We start from the raw sequence: 23511 nt of genomic DNA, 5'->3' as shown, positions 1-23511 counted from the left end.
AGCCCCTTCCCCCAAAACAAAAAAGGTGTTTTACTTTCTATTTCTACATTTTAGTAATCATCTTTAAAGGCACCTTTATTTTTTAAATGTTATTTGAACATTGTATCTTTTTTAACAGCTTTATAACACTCAAATGTTTTCTCACATTCCCACTGAAATGTAGTCCTGCTTCAACTTTAAAAAAAAATCATTTTCAATTAAATATTATTTTAAAATTATTTTAAAATACAAAAGTAATGTTCGATTTTTCAAATTCATCTATTCTGTATGTGTAGTTAATAATTGATCTAATAAAACCCATGCTTGACATAAAGCTAAGCTGGGTAAGTGACAACTGAAATTGTTTTCTGTCCCAAACAAAAAACCCGTCACGTGGAGGTTTTTTTTAATTTGCTTCACCTTGGAGAATTTCACCATGTCAGCAGGGTCTCTGCCTTCCTTCCCCTTTTTGGCTTTCTGAGCACTGTGGGTAAATAAAAAACAATGTGGATCCATGTTCATTTAATCTTTAAAGTGAGGACATTTTCACACGGTGGTTCACAGTTCTTTAGCTGCTATGTGGATGATTGACCTTCTGTTCCTCTGTGCCTCTCTGAAGTACTTCTTGGCAAACTCTGCCATGTTGTACTGGCTGCTATGGAGAGGCAGATCGTCCAATTCGCTGCTCATGCTGTCTCCATACATCTCATTTACTACCTGATACACACAAACAAAGAAAACGTAAGTTATTCTAACGTTAACATATAAAAGATTTTTTTTCCTGATGTACATTTATGCTGAAATTCATGTTTCTCTGTTGTTAGGTGGCTTCTGAAAAAACACGTCTTTAATACAAGTGAACAACTTCCTGGTCTGCACCTCCATGGAGAGGTCGAGCTCATGGGCAGCTACTGCCGACCCCATCGCCACGGCAACAGCAGCCGATGCAGCCACACGTCCCTGTCTGTCTCGAGGCTCCACGCGCTCCGCGGGGAGGATCAGGAAGTCGGGAGCTGCCACAGGGTGCACGTACTCGCTAGGAAAAACTCCTGATTTGCCGTACACAGCCCCAAAACGCCAGCCTAAACACACACACACAAAACACGAAGAGACAAAGTGTTGTCTTTTAATGTTTAGCTGTGTCTAAATATCAAAAGATAAATCTAAATTCTTAATTTTCTGACTTTTTAAGAGCTCTCTTAGTAAAATCAAGGACATACAGTGAGTTTCAAGAATTAAATGAAATTGAAGAGCGCCAGACCCACCAAACTCTGGAGTGTCTTTCTTTAGCTCCTCCAGCAGCATGACCTTCTTCCTCACTATGCAGCCGTAACGTTTGCCTGAACACACACACACACACACACACATACACACACACACACACACACACACAGCGTGTCATGGAGACAAACTGTGCTGTGAGATGCTAACAGGAGTGGACAGCAGGTTGTGTGTGTGTGTGTGTGTGTGTAAGTCTCACCGGGCACTAGACCATCCATGTGCTGCAGTCTGATGATGTCTCCTTTATGGAAGCTGAGCTGACTCCTGTCCTCAGTGATGTAGTTCCTCACTGCTACCATGTACTCTGAGTCCTGATGGGGACATGATGACTTGATGAGGACGTTCTAAACTACTTCTAGTTCTTCATTTTTGTAAAGAAAAGTGCAGATATCTACAATATCTCTTTGCCTTTTTCCTTCATCTATAAAATAATTCATGCTTCCTGTAATAATAGCACACTTTGATTCATGGTCAGATCAGATTAGAAGAACACTGGTTTCCAAAAACTGACTGGCTAACGTGTTTATTTTCACTCAGACAGATAACACTCAATGTCTTCGAAAATAAATCCTCCTCAAGCAAAGCTACACCCACGCACGACCTTCTCTGACCTTCTTTATCTCTGTGAGGAAGTGGTCGATCATGTGTTTGACCTGCGGGGCCTTGGCTGAGAACAGGATCAGCTTCTCGTTGGCCAGGTTGAACTCCAGCATGTTTTTAGACGGGATGGACACGAAGAGGATGTCCGAATAGCTTCACGGGAAGTGAAACGGAGGGGGGGGGATTTAAACATTAAATTACAGAGAAAGCACCGAGGCCATTGGCACAGAATGTTAAATAAAGGTGTGAAAATCAGCTTTGTTTGATTATTTTTTATTCATTCATCAGCCCACCTGTAAGGCCTTAGCACTCTGAAATAATCCGGGGCGGTCGAGCTGCTTCTCACCATCTTCAGCAACTTGATGCCTTTATGAGACACTGACAGCACCTGCACTCCTGTTCCTACACTGCCCTGGAACACACAGACAAACACACCAACATAAAACACACAACACTGTACATGTTGTGCCCTTTGAGCCATGTCAAGGCCAGACGGCTGCTTTTGATTATTAAAGCTTTCCTTATTTTGTAAAACTCACAGATGCCGGGAAGAGGCGGGAGAAGTAAATCTCCCATGAGTCTCTGGCCATGGCGGCGACTTTCTTCTTCACATTCTCATCGTGTGTTCCTGAAACCTGATCCACCTTGTTTTCAGCTGTCAAAAAAGAAGACATTAAATTGCTCTCATCCTCAATGCATTTTAAAGTGTACTGACATGTATTAAGAGCCCGTGCAGTGCATGTCGGGGTAAAGTCATTCAAGGGGTGTGAGTTTTTCATACCAAAGAAAGCTTTCATCTGCAGCCTTTCCTCCTGGGTGATGCGAATGCAGGCCTCAGAGAAGGTGTCGTGGACAACCTGCAGAACAGTGTGTGAGAAGCAAATACACAAAAAGTGTATTTAACACACTATTCTTGGCTTTTCTGAAATAAATGATCCCTATTTTAATTTAAGCATCATGAACATTAAGACTCAGATATAAAATGTAAACATGTGAATATATTTTGAAGCCGAGAAACAAACAAAAAACAAACAGACAAAACACCTGTCTGAAGATCAGGTCCAGAATCAGAGGGTTGTTAAAGGTCTCTTTAGGATAGAAAACCTGCAGTCAGAGCAAAAATGGACAACTATATTCATTATCGCAAAGGATTGTAAATGAGGATGGAATTAAACATAGCAATGCTGTTAAATCATGCTGAGGATGATTATTTTTCTTTGCGTTTTTTTTGCGTCTTGGTGTGGACATCGCACCTCTTTCCTCATGTAGAGTTTCCAGGGGACGTTGGAGTACGTGTAATATTCATCACTAGTCCTGCTGTGGAGCTGAGTCTGAATGATCTCCTCCTCCACCGGCAACTCTCTGGCCACTGGAAACACACACACACACACACACACACGATTAAAAGGAACAAAAGGAAGAAAGGGGGGGGGGGGATTTTGATCATGTGTGCCTTAATATTCCAGTGGTTCAGGAACTTTATGTCATTTCTATTTTTTGGAGATTGACACTGACACTGATATGTATAAAGGTCACCTAGGGGAAGGGCAGGGTTTATGTTGGAACTGGCTTGACCCTGAGGACGAGGCTTGATCGTCTTGGAAACCTTCAGTCCTCCCTCTTCTTTACGTTGGAAGGATTGAGGCTTCCTTTGAGTCTGAGGGGAACACAAAGATCAGATGTTTCATGCTGTGTGGATGGGTGCAGATGTGTTTGTGCATGTGATAGGTGAGAGAGGGGTAAGGGGTACCGGCTGAGGTGGGTTTGCCATCTGATCTTTAAGGATTTCCATCGCTTCATCATGTGGGTCGGGCTTCTTTGCAAACATTTTTCCATCATTCTTCCTGCACACACACGCACACGCACACACACACACACACACACACACAGAGGTTAGGATCCAGGTTTAAGGTTCTGCACAGAAAGAGACAAATCAAATATTATTATCATTAAACTTAAGGGATTCAGACCGACCTCTGTGCAGTGGCTCCAGTATTAGAAGTGGTAGGCCCGGCAGGGTGGTGCTGTTTGATAATATCTTTGATATCGTGGCTGGGATCAATGCGCTCAGCGTTACTCGCACTGGATCGCACCACATCTTCCTGAGGGGGGCCTCGTGTTGGACCTGAAATGGTACTTTCTATTAAATCAAGTTCAAATATTCAATGATGCCATTCAAAAGCTGCTACAATCACTTTCCATTCCTTAATACATGATTCAAACATCTTATGAAATTACACAGTTATTCACAGTAGTCCTTTATGTGTACACATGTACTTGGACAAGGGATAGTTTATTTATATATTAACCATTAAGTAACCATTTATTAACCATCTATTAACCATAAAATGACCATTAAGTAACCATTTATTAACCATTAAGTAACTTTAAAACCATTACATTAACCATTAGTTCCTTGTTTTACCAGCACTATGGATTGATCACCATCTACCCATTAACTAATAGGTTAAGTTGTAGTTCATGCACCATTAACTATGCAACAACTTGAGTGGTTTATTCAGCATTATTATCCGTTAACCCATAAATCATCGAAGCCCTGCACTCCCCAAATGCAATAATCAATATTACATATTGTTTGATGTTTCCCTTTGACACAGTAGGCTGACAATCTTTTAAAGAAATGTCACATATTGACTAATATTTTTATTTCCACACAACCAAGCGAGAAAAATTAAAAGGCCTCCTGCATCATCACAGTTATCATGACTTTACATCACACAGCAAACATGCTGCCCGTTTATATAAAAGTGTAAAACATACTGTTTTTTCTCTGAACAGCAGCAGTCTTGTACGGCGAATCCTCTCTGTCTTTTGTCTACAGGAAAACAAAGAAATACAGCTGAGTGTTTTTTTTTTAAATTTAGATTTACACCAATCTGGAAGGTGTAACCATATGGATGTTCATTTGTTTGTGTGCGTTTACTCACAGGGCTGGGTGTGTAAGAGCGTTGTGGCAAGTGTGTGTGAGGATGCTGTGAGGGTGGAGACTGAGGGGCCGGAGCAACAGGGGGGAAGGAGGACAACATCTGCTGCTGGATGGCAATGGCCTGCATGGTCATCTGCTGGGCCTGCAACAAAAAACATAAAATTATATCTATTATGTCTTACCTTGTTACTACCGACACTAATCAATTGCTAGGAATTACAACTGACTAAATGCTAGTACTTTAGTTTAATGTAACTACTACTGAAAACACTTAAGTCATGTCCAGTAACCATTTAATTTTATGTAACTTAAACAATAATATACCCAAAGCATTATCAGAGTTAAGATATGTGACAAACCAGAATGATAGCTTGCTGGTTGATGATGGCCTGTTGCTGTTGAGTCAGTACTGCGTGCTCCGTTCCTAGAAAAGAATAAAGAAACAAACACAGGCACACAGGTTTTACAGAGGATTTTTGATTTAGAAAAATAAATAAATAAAAGCATGTGCAGTACATCGCAAACGCCTCGGCTATAAACAAATCACTCAGAGACAACCTCAAAACAGAACGCACACTTTAGAAAGGTTTGCAAAGTGTGCCTCAATATATCAAAAATCAAATGTGTTGTTACTTCATCACGCCTCAGGCTTCAGGCCAAACATGCGGGAAAACTTTACACACACCCAATTGACCATATTTCACAAGCAGCCATATCTTCTGTCAACAAACAGAAGGTGGGAAGTTCAAATATTATTCTAATGGCATACTGTTGTGCTTCAGCTACAAGTGATAGATGTGACAAGAATGTTTGGCTCATCTAAGAAGCAATAGATATTGAAAATCCAGTACACATCAGGCCATGTTCGACACACTACCATTAGCAATAGTTTAAGTTAACGTTTTGAACCGCTTAGCTAATTTTACTGGGGGCAGGGAAGTGGCTAAATGCCAACTTTACCATTTGTAGTGATATCAGAATGACAGAAAAGGCTACAATGATGTTAGCTAGGTAGTGTCTGACTGATATTAGAAAAACAAATACCAACTTTACCATTTTATAGAGATATACCACACAGCGGTAAAAGCCAAACTATAGTGTTCATCTATCCCCTAGTAAACACTTCGGTTAGCTAGGAGGTGAATTATCTCTTGTCAAATGGTAGCTAGTAAGTCATCAAATCTGCTGTTTAAATTTTACATCTAGCCTGATGTTCAGATTTTCTTATTTTCTCTTATCTGAGCACGAAAGTACGACATTATCAAAACATTCCTGATTCCCACCATGAGCATGACCTCAGGGAAAAAAGGCCACTGTGTGAATATGGTTAAATATTGTACCTGTCCCCACAGGCAAGCCTTGTACCACAGGCGTGGCAGGGAGTGAGGGGCCTACTGGCAAACTGGGGACACTGGTGACATGGGAACCTAGGCTAGCATCTCTGTCAGAAGCATGGGCATGTATGGATAATGGAGTCGATGCTACAGCTGCTGTGTTTGTAGAATTCTGTTGCTGGTAGGGGTGTTGGGGGCGGTTGTATTGGTGGTATTGTTGAGGTTGAGGGTGAGGGTGAGGTTGCTGTTGCTGTTCATGGTGATGGTGATGGGAGGGGATTGGCATGGTTGGTATCGGTGGCATCATTCCCCCTGCCACAGGAAGCACTGGCACAGCTTTCAGGACCAACACATAGGGAACATGATACCAGTTAGGGAAAAGGAAGCTGACTGGACTTACCGGTACTTGGTATGGTCATACTTGGTGGGAAAACCAAAGACAATTTTCTCTTCACATGGTAAGAACAACAATTATTTTATAAAATTAGAATTAGTGTCAGTATCACCATTAGAAAGCAAATGTACAATGATTCCCTTTGCTGCAATGCCAGGAACAGGTTTCTATTGACATCACTGTCAGTCTGTCTGTTGGAACATCAACAACTTTAGTCCAGAACAATAATGGCATTGGAGAAGGAGAAGCTCCCTTCAATGCACATGATATCAAGATACAGGATAAAAGACAAATGTAATTGCAAAAACATTTCTAGAATCTCCAAGATATGGGAAACATATACTATACAAACATGGCATACATAAAGTATAGCAATGACTAAATAGACAGAAAAGCTAGCATGGGTGGGTTTGTTTTGTGTGTGTGTGTAGCAGCAGGCTGGAGAATGAGAGTGACAGCTCCCTATAGAGAGTAAAAGAGTCATCTGTGGTTACAGTGAATGACCCTCTTTGCATTATGGATGAGCTTTGACTGCTCATTACGGCCTCTAAGCGACACATTAACGTAGGGGAACTATACACCTGAACCTTTACACTATTCAGTGTTGTTGAGACACATTAGCCTTTACTCTTGGACTAAAGGCATCAATTATTTTCTACATCTGTATTTTAAAAATGTTTGTTTATACATAAAATCTTTAATTTACTATGGACCAAATTTTAAAAAGTGGTAAAGGAAGTGATGGTTTGAAGCAGAGTATCCAAAAACTTTTGGCAGAACTTCCAGGAGTTTTAGCTTTTAAGGAAAAAAGAGGGCAAACATATTCATTTACCTCTGTCTTTCTGCCGAGGATTTAGAACCAAACTTTAATTATTTACATCTATCAAGACAGAAAAGGAGTGAGAGAGAGGTAGAAGAGGCCCAGAATAAAATTAATTAAAGCAAGGGCGAATATAGTGTGTAATAATCTTGAGCTGAACAAAGAGAACAGACACAAAAACAATGAACAATCCAAAAAAGACACGCACATCCTTCAGTGGGTGCTGGATCCAAAAAGACAAACGGGTAAAGAAAAGCAGTGAAGATCCACACACCAAGAAGCTCTCGTTTGAAGGATTTATTGGTAAGTGACGTTTTGAGCCAACATGCTCTTCCTCCTCATTAAATCCTTCAAACAGTAGCAAAACTATTTTTCTGATAAAAAAAAAAAAGATGAAAGAAAAAATTGCTAACTTGCTCGTTTTACCTCCAGGATGTATTCCAGGTGGAAAAGGTCGGCTGTGAGTTGTCTGACTCCCGCCCTCTCCTCCTCCTCCTCCTCCTGTAATGCCTACACCTCCTCCTCCCTTCATCCTCGCTGACAAGCTTCCAGTCTTTTCCATGTCCTAGCAGCCACAGGGAAGCAGGACACAGAGATTCAGTGGATGGAAAAGGAAGATTGTAGATGAGTTTGAGAAACATGAAGAGATGTATAAGAAGTCTGGATGTCCTGGTTGATTCAGACCCTCTGTGAGTAAGTCAGAGGAGGTGTAGGAACTGAATACTCTGCAGGGAGTACCATAAAGACTGGAGAGTAAACTACAGCGCACACTTAATACATACTGTAATGAAAACTAAAAACAGTTTGTAACAAACAAAAGTTTGACATACATGAGCTTTAACATTAAGATAAAAATTAGATGCTTTGTTGATACTGCTACCTGCTCTTTCTTCCTGCTTTTTCCTAATGAATCCTGGGACTTTTGCCGTCATTTAGTAACACTGAAAACACATAATGTGAAGTTGCAACCAGGATGATCCAGTACATCTAAGCAAGTGAGCTGCCTGCTGCTACTGTCAAATACGGTAGGCCGCTCAGTAACCTAATCATGCCTCCTGTCTGCTCCATTCATACTCTAACACAAGCAGAGGATCACATGTTCCACCCGTCCGTCAACACTCCCTTCCATTTACCGTCACACTGCAGATCAGTATGAGGAAGCATGATGAGGTGAGGTTTGAACAATAAATTTGACTATCTATTAATCAACTTCTAAGACAACACAAATTGATTAAAAAACAAAAAAAGTTACTTCAAATATTTCCAGAGCAAAATAATTTCTCCCAACTGCTTGAGTTTAGAAACAATACCCAAACAACAACTTAATTTTACAAAAAAAAGGTATCACTTATCAAAAGTATTTGCCATGGATAACAAAAAGAAGGCCTTAAAGGGCAGCATTCTGTTAATTACTTTATCTAACACCTACCCTGTAGCATCAGTTGCTGGCATTCAAAATAACTTAATAGAAATAGTAAATCTGTATCCTCGTGGCCCTGTTTGTTTTTGTAGCGCTTAAAGATGAATCAATATTAATTTCAGACTATATCAAAACCAGGTAGAAACTCCTCGCGGTTAAGAAGGAGAATTCTGTCTGAGCATAATCCTTCAGTTCATCAGAAACATTAACATACTGTCCTTTAAAACATTAAAGCTATGATTGTAACATGCGATCTGTCACAAGCTACAGTTTACTATAAAAGCTTTGTTTACATCTTCTAAAAAAGGAAAAATAACGATAAAGGTAAATCCATTCAGCCACCACAAGAGCTCATGAGTTTGACTAATGTACAGAGGAGGAAGAAGAAGTGAATTTATACAGCGTGAGTGTGAGTACTCACTATGTTGCTGTCTGACAGCACAGGGTCGAACAGACTGTCCAGGTAGCGATCCATTCCCCTCTGAGTCTGACTGTCACTGAATGCATCTGACTCTACTGGACACACAAGATTTAAACATGGCTGTTTAACTTCATAAGCAGATAAGTGGTGGAAAATAGATGGATGGATAAAAAAAAAAAAAGTTGCACAGTTCCATGTTGTTATCCTTTTCTCCAGTCAGAAGCACAATACATATGACACATCAAAACCAGACTAGCACCTTGAAATTTAAACCATGCACTATTTACTGTTTAAAATAGGCCTACAGACTTGTGACTTCTGTATATTTTCTGGTTAAGATAGTATTCATGTAGTAAAGTTAAGGACATATTTGTGTGTTTGTACCGTGACTAAAGTAACCGTCTGAGTCGGGGAGACTGTAGGCTGGTCTGCTACTGAGAGGAAGCTCCTCGTCAGAGTCAAAGCCACTGCCAAACAAAGCGCTGAGAGGGAGGAGAGAGAAGAACAGAAAAATAATTGGACATAAACTTAACTTAGGTAATCTTGTGCATTATCATCATTATCATTATGTTTATGATTTGCTTTACTGACAGGCTGGCATTGGCTCGGACTCTGGCAGGGTCGTCGGTGCTGATGACAAAGTAGCTCTTCTGCTTTGGGAAGTCAGGAGGAAGCTCCAAGTCTGTGATCAGGTCCATGACATAATCATGACCTGCTAACTCCACCCACTGGCTGTGCTCCTTCATCAGAATTGAACTCCCCCTCCACCAATCTGACACTCCCCTAGAAACAAGAACCCACCTGTACCTCTTAGTACAGCACTCAAAGCATCACTGTACACAGTTAGGAGTATAGGTTTCAGTTTATATAAGTTACGAAACATAATGAGCCAAACTTTTGTTCTTAGATTTTAGATTAGAGCACCTGTGACGCAGCACGTTGCCTGCTAAATCCTCTCCACTGGTCCAGGAGTGAACAGGACACAGAAATGATGCTCCTATACAGACAGAGATGAATTGATAAAAAAATGAATACTTCATATCATCAGCTGTCTCTTCTCGTCAGGTTATTTAAATCACATTACTTCAACATGGTTAAGTTGTAAAAATAATCAACTCTCATAGAGTTTTACCAATAAAAAAATTAACTATAGGGAATCAAAGTTGTTTGTACCATCCTGTAAACTTATTTTTTCTGCTGTAAAAGTAGGCATTCTAATATTGGCTCTAATGAGGTTTACTTGGTTTTCGGCCAACCCCAAGTGGACACTTGAAGAACTGCACGTTCAACTGAACCGGATTGGTTTAACACCAGAGGTTGTTGCTTAATTAAATCTCACCATCGAAACAGTGCACCTGCAGCACCATGTTAGCCTTCTTTCTATTGGCCGTCCACTCCAGCAATGACAGAGGGTAGGTTCGAGCGCTCTCTGGGGCGGAGCTTGAGCTGAGTTGAATCTTCTGATTGGCTTGGATGAGTCTATGTTGCAACAGTGCCTGGCAACCAGCAGGGCCGTGGTCCGAAACAAATCTAGACAGCAAAAGACAACTGTGGTTATAGAATTAGATTTTTTACACAAATGTACTTTTAAGTAATGAAGCCAAAGAAGAGATACATTAAAACACTTTAAGACAGATTTTCACAAATTGAAATGGCTTAGTTGATTTAGGTTGGCATTGTGTCACAATGTCTTACTTTAGCAGATATTTGTCCATCTTGGGAGACGGGGAGAAGCTGCAGACGCACGCCAACAACAGTAGCCAGCCTCTCTCAGCATTTTCAGAGTTCATGTTCCTCCACACCTGGTTGACCACCTGAGCCAGAATCTCATCCCGTAACCCTGGCGACGACAGGCCCCTTTGGATGATGTAATTCCCAAACATGTTCTCCTGTGCCCCATTCAGGTGAGGGTCCCCCATGAACCGCAAAACCTATAATCAAATAAAGGCCAAAAAAAAAAAAGGACCCTCAGACAATATCTGACGAGATTGCAAATAGGCTAGATGGGATGTTTTTATTTATGCATGTTTAAGTAGAAATGGATGCCTCATGATCAGAATCAGAAAAACTGGTTTATGATTAATGTGAGCTCAACTATCAACGACTAAAAGCATTTTTTTTAAAAAGTCATCCTGCCATGTTGAAGAGCTCCAGAGCTTCCTCCCTCAGGTCCTCTTCCACACGGGTCAGAGGCGACTCTAAAGGTGCCATTAACATTCCCAACTTTGGCTCCTACATAAACAAACAAACAAACAGAAGAAATACAGTGATGAAGGAAGCACACCCTAACCCTAAGTAAGCACATGTTTGCACTTTGTGTTTTTAGTGCATATTTAAAAAGATAAAATGACATAGAAGAAGCTCACGAGCTCGTTATCACTTTTGACTGTCTCACCCTGAAGTGGATCTGTACGTAGCGGTAGAAAAGGTAGTTGTTGATGTCCAGAGGCAGAGTGAGCTGAGCTTCCTCTTGGATGTGAGGAGCTTGAAGCAGAGCCAAACAGTCTGAGTGTAGCTCCCTCCTGGCTAAAGAAGGAGACGAGGGCAGAGTCGTTTAAAAGCTTGTTTGTGTGGATGGTTTATTTATCCGCTGATATCGCTCAGACATCCAGGTGAGACACTTTACAAAACGTTCAACTGTTTGGTTCCTCGATAATGTGTGCGCACACTAATGTGGACTTAAGATGTTTGTTTACAGACCTCCTGCTATCTGCAGTAATGTTCCCAGCTCAGCAGGAATCACCAAGTGTGTGACGTTCACCACCTCCCGCCTGGTCAGCTCCTGAAACATTGTTGTTGTTGTTTTTTTTTAAATCATTATCAAATTGACAGTGCCCTGAGAGAACGCAGATGGGGAAACTATGGTACTGTATGCAGATTTAGAAGCAGAAGAAACCAGAGGGGAAGTGTGTGTCATAGCAGGAGGTTCATAGCAAATCAACTGTCATTACTGGGAGAACTGGGAGTGGGTGGACAGTTTGCATTTGACAGTTAAGGAGTTGTCAGGTTGATTTGGATAATGACACATTGTGTCAGTGGGGAGTAAGAAGGGGCACAGGAGATATCTAGTTAAATCCTTCTCTCTTCCTTCAAGAAAATAGGTAATGACAAACACCAAAAGCATTAGTATGAGGCTGCACAGTATTTATCGGTATTTGAGGGAGTTCTTCACTGAGTGCTCATCCTTCTTATTCGGGCCCACGCTTCTTTTGTTTAGTTCAATTTCAGCTGCTCAGTGACAACAAGTCGATGGGTACGTTTTTGATGTTGTATAAAGCCACCATCTTACTATTTCTCTCCTCTTCCTCTCCTCTTCAGCTTTCCTCTGGGCCTCAAACTTCATCTGCAGACAGACCAAAGAAATCAAACACTGAATGGATTTACCTCAGCTCTGAGTTAAGATTTTAGACAAAGCACTAAACTGGACAACAAGTGTTGTCTATCTCATTTATGAGCAGCAGACATCATGTAGACGCTACCTTGATGTATTGCTTGCGGTTGACATACATGTGGACCAGAGAGCGGAATCGAACCAGACTCTCCCTCATTTTTACATAGCGCTTCCTAGAGGGCAAAAGGAGAAAACAGAAAATCATGAAATCCTGAACAACAAAAAAAAAAGTTCTGTACCAATTGTCATGATGCAACATTCTGTCATAACATTGTTTTGTTTTTTTCATTGGCGACATATGATGCAGTCAGTTTTGAAGTATTTTCCATTCAGGATATTATGTTGTTTATTAGGTAACGTGCATCAAAGGTTACAAAGAAAAAGTTTCCCTCAGATTTATTGAAAACCAATCTTTTAAGTGATTGTTCTGAAACCAGCAGCAGCAGAGACCTTGTGAGGAAGCCTCGGCACTGCGCCTGCAGACGGATGATCTTGTTGCGGAATTCCACAAAGCGTTTTCGGATGAAGAACATGCGAGTGTACCGCTGCAGGGTGAGGGCAGCCAGCTGACGAGTGCGCTCACGTTTACACTCCAACAACTGGTAGATGTCCTCTTTTAGAAAAAGCTGCCATTCACACATGAATACATCATTTTACATTGAGATATTCAATGACACTGTACAACAAATTTGTGTTGGGGGGGGGGGGCTCACCTTTGTGACTCCAACATGGTAGACTCCTGGTCTCAGAGGACACAGCTTACTGAGCATTATCACACAGTTCTCTCCATTCGCAGCTGGAGGCTCTCGTAACCCCACGAGGGATTTGTACCTGGGATGATGCACGTTCACAAGCTTACAACAGATTTTGATCGTTTTGCACATTCACCTTTTAAATAACACTTCTGCTTAAGCGCTTTACTGCAATGGCCTTGAAGTATAGTCCTCCCATTTCACTGACAATCTGTTTGAGCGATGACAGTAATGGTAAATGGTAAATGGACTTGAGCTTGTATGGCACTTTTCAAGTCGTCTGACTGCACTTTACCACCTGCTTGTTCACACTCGTTCACTCACTGATGGCTGAGGCTGCCATGTGAAGTGGCCACAAGTATTAATTAACCCCACTCATGCACATTTATAGGTTGACGCTGAAGCAGTGGGAGCACTCAGGGTTAAGTGTCTTGTCTCAGGACATGTGACTGCAGGAGCTGGGTACTTAACGCCCAGTCTTCCACTTGAGAGACAAGCGACTCCACCACTGATCCACAGCCGCCAAAATAAAAATCTCCAAGCATACAAGAGTGATAAGATCATTATTAAATTATGTGACGTTAAGATAATCCACATGCTACACATGGCACTTTCCGCCTACATTCAGACGTGGTAATTTAGTGACTGCCAATGATTCTATTGGAGCGATGGCAACTTCTTTCTACCAGTGAAAACATTATAAAAAAGGTGGTATTACATGTAGATGTAGATTGGTGACAAATTAAAAGGAAGTCAACAATTACAGGTCTTTGTAAAGTCACTACTTGGCTCCTCAACAGCTGAAAAGGATAAGATGGACATTCATTTTCCAAGGACAGTCCCAAAGCTGGTGTATGTATGCTGGCTGCTGGTAAATGAATCCTATATATAAACGCTCCAGTAAACACCGCTGGTGTTACCTGAACAGAAAAACGTAGAATGGCATTCTGACAGGATATCCCTCCCTACGGATCCTGATGGTCTCGAGGATCCCCGAGTGTCTCAGCTGGTTGCTGACCAGCTCGCCCTCAAACACTCCTGGTAGCTGAATGCAGAATAACATGGAAGTACAAATAAAAAAAACAAAAATTTTTTTCACATCATAACCAACTGTAAAACGAGACTTCATCGTGAAAATGCAGAATGTTTAATAATTCACCTTCATATTATTTGGCTTAATACAGCGCACAAAAAAGGGGTTGCACCTGAAATGGAAAAATAAAAGAAATAATGTCAATAACAAGCTGTTATTAATCTCTAACACAGACAATATATTATCAGTAATAAATGCATATACTACACTTCCCTCCGTTTTACCTCTCCATCTTCTCCACCAGCTCCAGCAGAGACTGTTGGAACTTGTTGCTGACGGTGGGAGCTTGGTATTTTCTTGTGACTGTGCTACTCTTTCTCATGTGACCACCTCTCTGCTGACCTATGACCTCTGCTTGGACCAGGAAGAGATTTGACACCATCTAGATTCATACAAAAACACACACAAATTCACATCTGTGTCTTACAAAGAACATGACATTGAACTTCCATTCAGAAAAGTTACACAAAGAAAATCAGCAAAAAACAGAAATGGCAAACCTTGAAAATAAAACAGGAAATAGGATTGAACAAAGAATGTGTCATCTATGCATCTCTACTCCTCACCTTGTTCTTGCTCTGCACAAACAAGTCCAGGACATCCTGGCGCACTTGGTCATAGTTCTTATCCAGGAACTTGTACACCTGCATGAGAAACATTACAAATTCACTTTTTTTAGTCATGAAAAGCTCTGTGATCAGCACTTCAGGGATCACATGACTTTAACTGTTTTGTATGCACTGGCAATACATTAACCATCATAATGCTCATGTCTTATTGGACCGTTCATTTAACTGTCACAGAAAGCTGATGCTATGCTAGGAGCTCTGTGATTGTAACTTTTCTGCATCTATCTATAATCATATCACATCTCACAAACTAACAGACTAGAATAAAGTTGTGCGGTCATCATCGTCTACCTGGTAGGTTACTCGTCCAGCAAAGTGCTTTATGGTGAACTCTGGGATGGGCATCTTTGGCTTCTGATACAGGTTGTTGTTGCCATGGTGATAGTGACACTTTTGGAGGAAAGTGTGGTCTGTCGCCTGGCAACAAAAGAGAAAACTCAAAGTGACATGTACAAATATTTGTTCTGTGGGTGTGGGCTTATCTTACTCCTTTCTCACCTGTGGGAAACAGCTCTGATCATCCAGAATCCTCAGTATCCCATGAGGCTTTGCAGCAATGAGGTCAATACAGGGCTGGTTGTCACTGAATGGGATGTCCTGCCAGGGGATCTGTTCCCGGCTGTACTCCTCCTGAATTGGGATCACACGCAATACAATTTCTTAGAAATATACATATTTCACATCTTTCAGTCAACGAACTGTCAATTCATTAAACGAGCAATATGAAACTCTGACACCTAGAGTTTAAAATGGGTACTGCACCCCGACCACCTCCTCAGAGTCGACGTGCAGGCAGGTTGGCGTGTCGTGACACTGAAGCTAGTGTCTGATGATCTATGGTAAGATCAGTTTATGATTTAAATCAGTAGATATCTTACATACCGTACCTTTAGCTCATTCTTCTAATAAGTTCTGTGTCATTTTTTAGTGTTCTTTTTTGCTTATTAGCGTGCTAAAATATTTGTTGCGCATTTCGTGTATGGGAAAATAGTGTCTGGGGTATCATACCTGTTCTTCCCTGAAGATGATCTTGTTGAAGAAGAACTGAAGATACTCGTTGGCATAATTAATGCAAAGCTGCTCAAAGCTGTTGAAGGCCAGATCCTAACACACACAGACACACACACACACTGTATAAATACACTGTGTACACACATCCGGTGATTCTTTAAGTCTCATCTACATGCATAAAAATGTAATTAGCCTTTGAAAAGATGCTCTGTTGCTGTCATCCTCTGTATAAGAGGATTACTACACAAAGAGGAAGTTTACCTCAAATCCATAAATGTCCAGGATGGAAATGGAGATGGTGTGTTGGCGGGGGTACACCTGAGCGTTGATCCTCTCTGTTAACCAGTGGAAGAGCAGCGAATAAAGGATCTTGGCAACAGCATCTCTAAGGATCAAAGAAAGAAACAATGGTAAATAACAGGAACACAAACTTGAACAGCTACAGCAGTAAAAATGTTTTATGCACATTAAAGAAGCTATAACATAAACGTCAAAACATTAAGTTAAACACAAGTTTCACATTTTTCCACAAACGATATTAATCTAAAAATCATACATCCTTCAGTCACCACATGGTTCTACGAGGACTTCATGGTCAAATTAACACATTTTAAAGCTCCAGTGATGACATTTCAGTTTGTTTACCCACTGTGGACGACTCTCTCTCTCTAATAGTCCAACAAATCACTCACAGTAAATCTTTGCTGATGAAAATGTTTCTGCAGCGGGCTGTTGGTCGCCTCATTTGTCAGCTACCTTAAGCCAGTTTTTACAGGCATTAGAAATAATAAGACAAGTGCCCATGTTGTGTAAAACTACATTTGTTTTTTTTTGACAGCCCTTGATATAATAGTAAAACGCTAGCACCTTCCCTCACCTGGCATCAACTGCACTCTCCACAGTCAGCGGTGTGTAGATTTTGTCCCTCATTGTCTCCTATAGAGAACACAGAACAGTTTAAATGCACAGTTGCAGTATCGAGGGGAACACTAACTCCAACTCACTTTGATACTGACTGTGACTTTGTAGGTGATGGCTTTCTGCAGTCCTTCTGGGGAGATCTGCAGCAGCTCTGCCACCACCCTGATCTCCTGAGCGCTCACCACTGATGCCACCTCCTGGCCATCAGCCTGTAGTGCAACAGAGGGACATGAGAAACTAAACATCTGAATAAGCTTCCAAATCTGCTTCTAATATCACTGTGCCCTTTTCTGTGAATTCTCTTAATTTAGTTATTATACTAAATATTTGGTGATTTAAAAAAATTTAATCAGGCAAATATGATCTATAAATGCGCTAATGTGACATTCAAAGAATACAGAACTGTCTCCGAATGAGTAGAAAGATAAACCAAAAAATCACAAAGAAAACATTTGACATAAACTTGAAATCACAACCTCATATCTCTGAAAGTAGACATTGCCCAGGTGCAGTATGGAAGAAAGAACTCTGAAGATGGCTGACTGGTCTTCAGGGGTGAAGTGAAGGATCTCCATGGCAGCACGCAGACGCAGGAAGTCCTCTGCATCATTTTTCCCTGTTATCCCACAATCCCCTCCCTGAGTGTCGAGAAAAAGACAGAGCATGATTGGACTGAAGAGGAAACTTCAAAATGCGATTCATATCTACACATGAGAGCGATGACTGTGCTGCACTTCTGTCTCCTACCTGGTTGAGGTAATAGTAGGTCTCAGCTTCCTGTAGGTAGAAAGCCTGCCTCTGCTGTGCAGGAAGACCTGCCAACATCTCGTAGAAGATGTGATAGTTCCTCTCGTCTTTGGCCTAAATGGGCATCCAAAAATGAAATCAATTGCACATACAGAGTAGGATAGAATCAAAAAGGTATCTTGTGTGTGTGTTTGCACCTGGAAGACAATCCGCGACTTTTCCAGCAGATACTGAGAGGTTATGGCACCACTGATCACACCACTGGACAAAGAAATCACATATTATTACATGATAAGAAATTACAAAATAATAAAGTATGAACACAGCAGAAAATAGCAGAAGTAAAACAATAAATAAAAAGCCTTGAATTGATACAAATGAGTAAAAATCCCTTCTGGGTAGTGTTAATAGGGTGATATGGTCACAGTTTGTGGACGTTTTTTGCATTTATTTCATACTCACTCCTCCAGATAGACCTCTATGTATTTTCCGAAGCGACTGGAATTGTCATTCCGAACAGTTTTGGCATTTCCAAAAGATTCCAGCAGGGGAGCTGCCTCAAGTATCTATTGAGCATCCAAGCACACAATAAATCAAACACCTTCATCATCTTACAAATACTCTTATTGCTGGAGCCCGACCGATAAATTGGCCAACCAATAATATCGGCCGATATTAGCATATCTAGTGACTAGCGGTATCGGCTAATTTTATTGCAGATATGAGCAAATATTACAAGATCATTCATTAAAGTTTGAGTGGGTTACACTAGCAGTTTTCTTTCACCAGCAGAGTGTGCTACATCGACAAGAATCATTACTCTTCAAAGTGTCAAGCTATGATGCACATAAATGCACAGTTACTTTCCAGTTGAGTGACCATCTTGTGTATGATAGCTGCATTTTAAGGATCAACGCAATAAATACATCTATATCTATCTTTCAATCACTACAGATCAAACATACATCTAAGACAGAGCTGGTTGACATTTTGGTTTCAAACTTTTTTGTCTCCCGAATACTGATATCAGTATCTGTGCCCAAAAATCCTGTATCGGTCGAGCCCTAATCACTGCAAATATGCTCAAACAAGTTGACAACAATGGAGATTTAAAACATGTTCCTCAATTTTTAAAAACACCAAGCACATACTGTAGCTTAGAAATGAGTTAACTTACATCCTGAGCTATGAAATCTAAAAGAAAATGCCACCTATCTCAAATAAAATACTCTCACACAACACAGCAAAACACAGCACCATGCTCATATGGCAATATAAGTTCGAGTTTTTAACATTTTGAACACAAGTCATGCAAGAAACCCCACTACCTCAATCTGCACCAGAGAAAACCAGCAGACACGCAAAGACATGGAAAAAAGACACACAACAGCATTAGTAAACTTTTAGGAAAGGAACAGTGTCTAAGTGTGTAGCTGTTTATGTGTACCTGCTGTGAAATATTGCTTGTGTAGTGTATTGCTGCTAAGTAGCGAAGGACTAGTTTGGTGGCTTCTGTTTTTCCTGATCCACTCTCCCCACTGAAACACAGAGTAACACAATCAATTGCAGACACCATACCCATCATTATAATTCATTTGCGACGCATCATGTAAGTTTCATTTCTGAAACAATGACAGAAAATCAGCACATTTTTACATTTATCCTTAAATAAACTCAACTAGTGTTTGGCAGGATGTATGGATGTCTTGATACATTTTCTAAAAGCTTAAGAAGTTAAAAATCCTCTCACTTGCAAGCAAAGTCAAAAGTCTTCATCATACTTTGAGTACCTCACATAGTACATAGTTTTTTTTTAATTACTTAGATTATCCAAGAGAGGAAAGGGAGCACCTCCATTATTTGATCCTTCTCACCTTCCTACTGGATCTCGTGGACTGTTTTCACTTAATTGACTAAGTGATTTGAGAGTAGGCTTGCATTAGATAAGGGTTCAGTTCCAGTACCACACACACTGTGCTTCAGCATTGCCAACATTCAGTGCTGAATACCCCCACTTTCCAAGCTTGGCCAAAGATGGGCAAAGGAAATGTGTGTGTGTGTGTGTGTGTGTGTGTGTCTCACACAGGCTGGTTTGCCTAAAATCTAACTATTACTGGTCACTACACACAAGAACTGAGTTACCCCGTTACATGCACTCACTGACTCACACACCAAAATGGTGCACTTAAACACCCACACCCACACACCCCCACACACGCACACACACGCCTGAAACAGAATCTGCTTCTGGCCCAGACCTGGCTGGGCTTTCCTTTCAGGTGTCTCCTTCCAAATATGGCCTGAGTGTTCCAAGTGTGTGTGAGTGTGTGCATGTGTGTGAGCTTTTTATGTATTTGATTTGTTTTATGCATATACCCTTGTGATAATGCATGCTCTATGTTCTGTTTACATTTTTTTTCTTACCTCAAAATGCTTTGTTTCATTTGACACAGAAATAAAACAAATAAATCTGAAGTGTTAAATAAAACAGTGCACAAGAACCAGATTGAATGAATTAAGTGTTGATTGTGACAGTTTGTTACAATATATGTCAACAGAAGTTTTTCTTTGAACTCCTGCTTTGGATATGAGATTCAGTGCTTTTCTCTGTGTGTTGCTTCTTCAGGAGATCAGTTTTGACAGAGTGAGGGCTTGTGACAAATAGATGAAGTGAGAGGAGTGAAGGATGGCCCTGTCTCAAGAAAACCACAGACAGACACTCATGAATTTACAAACACTAATGGTACTGGAATTGGAAACCTGACAGTCCAAGAAGCTTCATGGACACTGTGTTCACCAAGGTCAAACTCTTATAAAACGTTGGGACATTACAAATGACGTGAAAGGATTTTGCTGTACAATGCTTGAAGTTTTTGAAAAAGTAGGTGCACAGTATCAATAGAATTTTGTCAAAAAAAAAGTTTTCGATACATTTTACAGACTTTGAAGATTGATTAAACGTCTGAAATCAGAGAGGATTTAAGAGATTTGTCAAGACTAGGTCCCCTACCTGATTATTATGACCTGGTTGTGTTTGGCATCCATCATTTTGGAATAAGCAGCGTTTGCTATGGCAAACAAGTGCCTGAAAGAGTAAGAGAAATAGCATCAACTACTATATATCTAGTGAACAAACACAAACAAATAAAAACATGGTTATAAGTAAGTAATTATTTAAAGGATAGTTAAAATTCATTTTTACAAATTGATCTGTCCTTTTGTGATTTAACTAATAAATTAAGGGTTCTAGTCTTTATTTTACATGTTTTCATTTTCTCTTTCCCAACTGTTTAACAAAACTTACGGAGGGTTCTCTCCCAGTGCACGACCCTTGTACAGCAGCACCATGTCCGTCCCATAGATGTTGTACATCTTATAAGGGTTCACAGACACCAAAATGCTACCTATGTATGTCTGAAATATTAAATTCATAAAAAAAGGTTGAAGAGAAGAAAATCAGACAAACACAAAAATGTTCCATTACAAAATACAACAGAATAAAAGATCTGAAATGAACAATAATATGCTTCAAGATATTTTCAGTGATATTGTGGTTGTGTGCAATGTGTTGTATGGTATTTCTGCTCAGATATTTACATAAATAAGCTCCCGCTCAGATCTCTTCCTCAGGTTTAGCAGAACAGCCCCTTCATGCATTTCCCTAGATGGTAGCAAAATGTCAAAACCATTCAATGTCAGGGGTTCAATGTCAAGTTAAAAAGAATGTCAATTTTTTTCCCCAATCATTACAGACCCATTAAAATGCATTTGAACTGACAATGAGAAAAGACCGAGTTGTCAGTAAATTTTCTTCTTACTCTAGCTGTGTCATATCTTCCACTCCGTCTTCTTCTTGTTGCTCCCGATGAGCCATGTTAGGCAGGCTTCTGATTGAGTACATCTAAAACAAAAGCACACACATAAACACTCAGTAAAGAGGAATTTGAACTTTTACATATATTGGATGGCTGCAACTATCATGTTCATTAATGAATTTATGCTAAAACTGACATTAAAAAATAAATTCTGCAATGAAAGATTGATAGGATTGTATCCAAAGTATTCCTGGTCATCATTCATCTAATAAAATTGTATCCTTTCAAAAACCATCAACAGGTCAGATAGAAAACTGCAACCCCTTTATTTACTTTACCTTTATTCAGCCAGACTTCCATACTAACATAACACCTGCAACTCTAAGCTTACACCATACAAATGAAGACTTACAGCACTGCCAACATTAGCTATTGTGCCCCCTTGTAAGTCCTGTATTTAAAAAATTTACCTTGTCAAACCATTGCCCCTGCGGTTCCCCCTCCCTGCTGAGATTCCATCCCCCTGGTTCCTGCCCTTCTTGTCCCTGTCCAATCAGGATGTGGGGTTCCAGCAGCTCCCCATCTCTATACATGGACCATTTATTGAGGTTCTGCACTGTTCCATGAGGAAGAACCCTCTCTGAACCCCACACATCCATATCTTGCTGCAGTCCCATGCCTTCAATTCCAGGGCCCTGTGCCCAGTGCTGTTCAGGACTTGCTCCTTGAACCTGAGGTGACACAACAGCATATGAGGAGGGTAGACGAAAAGAGGCCCCTCGGATGTTAGGGTTCTGGAGGGCCCCAGAGAGATTAAGTGAACGTTGTGCCGGAGTGCTAGGGGCACCTAGCCTCATCATTACATTACTATTGGGGAGACGATACTTTGCCTCACGAAGGTTTGGGTTTTTTGATAAAGCATTTGATAGGTCAAGTGTGCGAGGTGCTGTAGAAGGCTGAGAGCGGTTCATCAGAGTTCCATCTGGCAAACGATAGGTGGCAGAACGTAAGTTCTTGTTGCGTAGAGCATTGGAAAGGTCAAGGGAGCGTGACTCAGTGGTATCAGGGTTCCCAGGTTGCCTCAGTAGTGATGTACCCGGGAGTTTGTAAGAGGCACCACGCAGGCCTGTGTTTAGCATGGCACCAGAAAGAAGAGGACCAGAAGGTGCAGAAGTGGCAGCTTGGGTTTGTTTTTTTGAAAACAATGATGATCCTTCAGGTAGCTGAAACTTTGCCTTACGCAGGTTAGCATTCAGTAGGGCACTTGATAGACCTGGGGATGGAACTGCACTCTCAAGATTTTGTGTCTCCTCTCTTGGATGTGTAATAATTGAACCATCTGGCAACCGATAAGAGGCTGTACGTACATTAGCATTGAGAAGAGCAGAGGTTAGCATTGAAGAAGAAGTAGCAACAGGCTCAGGTGTTGGCTCATTTCTTGTAACCAAAGTTCCATCTGGCAGCCTATAAGTGGCTTTACGTAAATTAGCATTGAGAAGAGCAGAGGTGAGCATTGAAGAGGAAGTAGCAACAGGCTCAGGTGTTGGCTCATTTCTTGTAACCAAAGTTCCATCTGGCAGCCTATAAGTAGCTTTACGTACACTGGGGTTCATCAGTGCTGAGGAAAGCATAGGTGAGGAATGGGAGGGTGCAGGTGAGGCCTCTGTTCTGGTTACTAGAGTACCATCAGGCAAACGATAAGTGGCTTGTTGTTGAAGGGGCATATTAAAGTTTGCATTGCGTAGCTGGGAATTAAGTATGGCAGATGACAAGTAAGGGGTGGAGGGTACAGGAGGAGGTGAGAGGACTGTTGTATAAAGGTTGGCATTGCGTTGTAGAGGAGATGAGAAGGAGGCAGTCCGCAGGCGGGAGTTCTGCATGAGAGCATTTGATAGAGCAGGAGTGGCATATGAGCTTGCTTCCTGGTTCACCTGTCCATCAGGTGATATATGCCCC

General features: G+C 40.9%; 1 protein-coding gene across 1 annotated transcript in view; it reads right to left on the bottom strand.

Moving 5' to 3' along the window:
* Positions 1-22427, bottom strand: part of LOC306838726 (unconventional myosin-XV-like) — a 28019-nt gene extending 5592 nt beyond the window's left edge. The window contains exons 1-51 of the mRNA XM_079367072.1: positions 22026-22427; positions 21559-21641; positions 21338-21401; positions 21045-21154; positions 20751-20825; positions 19188-19278; positions 18203-18306; positions 17938-18001; positions 17741-17854; positions 17470-17631; positions 17089-17202; positions 16950-17008; positions 16334-16457; positions 16070-16165; positions 15560-15691; positions 15353-15478; positions 14999-15076; positions 14657-14814; positions 14499-14544; positions 14260-14384; positions 13301-13418; positions 13038-13213; positions 12676-12760; positions 12486-12539; positions 11897-11978; positions 11592-11722; positions 11333-11428; positions 10892-11127; positions 10536-10726; positions 10121-10193; positions 9788-9979; positions 9581-9678; positions 9197-9291; positions 7782-7920; positions 5167-5231; positions 4809-4949; positions 4642-4696; positions 3835-3985; positions 3611-3704; positions 3397-3517; positions 3114-3229; positions 2905-2964; positions 2642-2717; positions 2400-2515; positions 2154-2272; positions 1872-2013; positions 1460-1571; positions 1245-1319; positions 859-1061; positions 572-696; positions 400-463 (exon numbers count right to left, since the gene is read on the bottom strand). Of these exons, the coding sequence (XP_079223198.1) occupies positions 400-463; positions 572-696; positions 859-1061; positions 1245-1319; positions 1460-1571; positions 1872-2013; positions 2154-2272; positions 2400-2515; positions 2642-2717; positions 2905-2964; positions 3114-3229; positions 3397-3517; positions 3611-3704; positions 3835-3985; positions 4642-4696; positions 4809-4949; positions 5167-5231; positions 7782-7920; positions 9197-9291; positions 9581-9678; positions 9788-9979; positions 10121-10193; positions 10536-10726; positions 10892-11127; positions 11333-11428; positions 11592-11722; positions 11897-11978; positions 12486-12539; positions 12676-12760; positions 13038-13213; positions 13301-13418; positions 14260-14384; positions 14499-14544; positions 14657-14814; positions 14999-15076; positions 15353-15478; positions 15560-15691; positions 16070-16165; positions 16334-16457; positions 16950-17008; positions 17089-17202; positions 17470-17631; positions 17741-17854; positions 17938-18001; positions 18203-18306; positions 19188-19278; positions 20751-20825; positions 21045-21154; positions 21338-21401; positions 21559-21641; positions 22026-22415 (5916 nt within the window). The 5' untranslated portion in view covers positions 22416-22427. The remainder of the gene's footprint in view (positions 1-399; positions 464-571; positions 697-858; positions 1062-1244; positions 1320-1459; positions 1572-1871; positions 2014-2153; positions 2273-2399; positions 2516-2641; positions 2718-2904; positions 2965-3113; positions 3230-3396; positions 3518-3610; positions 3705-3834; positions 3986-4641; positions 4697-4808; positions 4950-5166; positions 5232-7781; positions 7921-9196; positions 9292-9580; positions 9679-9787; positions 9980-10120; positions 10194-10535; positions 10727-10891; positions 11128-11332; positions 11429-11591; positions 11723-11896; positions 11979-12485; positions 12540-12675; positions 12761-13037; positions 13214-13300; positions 13419-14259; positions 14385-14498; positions 14545-14656; positions 14815-14998; positions 15077-15352; positions 15479-15559; positions 15692-16069; positions 16166-16333; positions 16458-16949; positions 17009-17088; positions 17203-17469; positions 17632-17740; positions 17855-17937; positions 18002-18202; positions 18307-19187; positions 19279-20750; positions 20826-21044; positions 21155-21337; positions 21402-21558; positions 21642-22025) is intronic.
* Positions 22428-23511: the final 1084 nt, after the last annotated feature.

This window comes from Symphodus melops, assembly GCF_947650265.1.
Source record: "Symphodus melops genome assembly, chromosome: 17".
NCBI lineage: Eukaryota > Metazoa > Chordata > Actinopteri > Labriformes > Labridae > Symphodus > Symphodus melops.
Note: the sequence above shows the minus strand (reverse complement) of the source record. Positions and strands in the feature narration are given on the sequence as shown.